This window comes from Symphalangus syndactylus, chromosome 17 (assembly GCF_028878055.3).
Source record: "Symphalangus syndactylus isolate Jambi chromosome 17, NHGRI_mSymSyn1-v2.1_pri, whole genome shotgun sequence".
Classification (NCBI taxonomy): domain Eukaryota; kingdom Metazoa; phylum Chordata; class Mammalia; order Primates; family Hylobatidae; genus Symphalangus; species Symphalangus syndactylus.
In genome coordinates this window covers 53,758,520-53,761,043 of record NC_072439.2, presented here as the reverse complement: position 1 = coordinate 53,761,043, position 2,524 = coordinate 53,758,520, and the positions used below count along the sequence as shown (strand labels likewise).

At 35.7% G+C, this 2,524-nt stretch overlaps 1 protein-coding gene across 1 annotated transcript; it reads right to left on the bottom strand.

Annotated features, from left to right (window-relative positions):
- Positions 1-526: 526 nt before the first annotated feature.
- On the bottom strand, positions 527-2,214 carry SUCNR1 (succinate receptor 1). The gene is made up of 2 exons (XM_055247014.2): positions 2,200-2,214; positions 527-1,546 (listed from the first exon to the last, which is right to left on the bottom strand). Exons 1-2 carry the CDS (start codon positions 2,212-2,214, stop codon positions 593-595), a joined length of 969 nt encoding a protein of 322 aa, XP_055102989.2. The 3' UTR covers positions 527-592.
- Positions 2,215-2,524: the final 310 nt, after the last annotated feature.

Genomic DNA, 2,524 nt, shown 5'->3' with positions numbered 1-2,524 from the left:
TACAAGACTACCCCGATTCATGATGAATATAAAAAATATATCAGATAGATGTCCTTGAACTCATTATATTCCTTTCTTAATCATTATTACTGTTGACTTTAAATTTGCTTAACAGCACAACTTCTAAAAACTATTTAATAAGATGTCTTCTGCTATTCAGTTCTCACATAAAGTTCTAGGATCATGTGAATAAGAATAACATAGAGAATGTTGCCAAAACAATGTTGTTGTTTTTTTTTTTACAATCTGACCAATGATCAAATGCAGACAACTTGTCGCTTTATATATCTTCCATTTTTGCACTGATTGAGAAAGCCTTATAATACCTAGTATTTTGGAGTTACATGCCCAAACATAAGGCAGTCCAACTCCTTTCAATTCTTAGAGGAAGAAACCAGTACATTCTTGTCATCCCGTTCTTTTCACATACTCTGGGTACAACTTGTCTTTAGATCAAGGTTAAATCTGTGACACTCTCTGACTGATGTCTATGAGTTAAAGCAAACTGTAACCGGCTTGCAGATTCATCTGTAGAACAATCTGTTTCACAAGCACCTCACTTTTCTCTGAATGAAAGTAGGACTTCATGAGCTCATCTGCTAAAGGATGTAAGGGATTTGAAGTTGTGTCTCAGTCGATTCATCAGCATGTCCCTGAAGTGATCTCCCAAAAGAAAATAGAAGACAGGGTTGATGGCACTGTTCAGAAAGGCCAAAGGCCGTGTCACAATGTAAAAGGAGCTGATGACGACCTGAGTGCATTGATACTGCTTCCAACTCCCCAGGCGTGAAGCGATCCTCACATTCCGCATGACATGATAGGGCGTAAAAAGCACAGAGAAGATTACCACTGCCATGATGACCAAGTTGAGAGGCTTTTCAAGGGGCAGAGCAGTAGCAACCTGCCTATTCCTCTGCTTTAGGAAGAGAACAATCTTGTAATAAAAGAAACACATCACAAAAAGAGGAATAAAGAACCCCAGCAGTGTTAGACACATGCTGTAAATGAGGTTGTAGTTGGGGTCTCCAGAACTTGCAAAATCATTACAGGTGGTGCCATTGTCAGTTATAACAGGATTTATAATGGGAAGTATGGGTAGTAACTCTAAGGTTACTAAAACCCAAATGGCCATGGAGATTAAAATAGCAAACTCTTTCTTTTGCAGAAGGTGTTCTCGGAAAGGATACTTAATTATCAAGTATCGATCTATGCTGATAAAAGTGAGAAAGAGAATGCTGGTATAGAGGTTGGCATGAAGCACATATCGGTTGCTTATGCAGAGCATGTCTCCATATATCCAGTTTCCATTGGCATAACTCCTTATCAGCATGGGGAGGGTGCACAGAAAAGCGAAGTCAGAGATAGAGAGGTTAAAGAGATAAATATTACTGCTGTTCCAATTCTTCAGAGAGAAGATGTAGCCATAAACAACAATCGTATTTCCAAGGATTCCCACAACAAACTCAATCCCATAAAAAATGGAAAGGTAGTACTTTTCCAGGGCAGCCTCTGCTGCCAGCCAGTTTTTGCAAGTTGCATTCCATGCCTAAAGAAGAGAGAGAAAATATAAGGATTAAACACTAGGCTGTGACAAATGACAAAACTGTGCAGAACATAATAATAATGAAAAACACTTGAATGGTGAACTATAGAAAGTAGGTTATATCAGTAAGGAAAGCATACATACATATACATATATATGTCATTAATGTATTATTTTAACAAATTTTTTGAACACCTTTCGACTATGTGCTGAATATAATTTCAGGCACGGGAGATAACAGCAGTGAATAAATCAAAGTTCCTAATCTCTAACAATTTATACTCTCTTGGGAAGAATAATCAGGAAGTAAACAATGAATGATACCAATAATGATAAGTGCTACGAATAAAAACATATGGGAAGGTAAAAATATTAGAAAGTTTTGGGATGGAAGGTGGCAGTGAGTTATTTTTTATATGTGGTGATAAGGGACAGGCTTTTATACAAGATGACATTTAAACAAAACCTCAATGAAGAAAGTGAAAGAGACATATCTATATTTGCAGGAAGTGTTCCAGGCATAAGAAAGAGCACATGTGAAGGCATTAAAGTGGAAACACAAATAAAGGGCTTGACACATAGCAAAGAAACAAAGGGAATGTGATAAAATAATTGAAGAGAAGATTCTGAATTCACTTTTGTGTCTCTAAACATACCATGGTCCCCAGCATATCGTAGTTGTTCAACAAATTCTGCTGAGTTAAACCATAACCTAGAAGAGGAAATAAGAATTTTTAGAACTTTAGTCTCACTATTTTAAGTTTTTACTTGTTTCCATATTGCCAAAGAATTCTGCTTATTGTATTAAATTCATAAACTATGATACAACTTCAGTTTTAAAACTTAATTTTTAAAAATTCAAAATATGAAACTGAAACTCTTAGTAATATTAACATTGATCATGATTTATTGAAAGATACCATGCCTCAGACTGGGTAATTTATAAAAAATAGAAATTTATTTCTCACAGTTCTATAGACT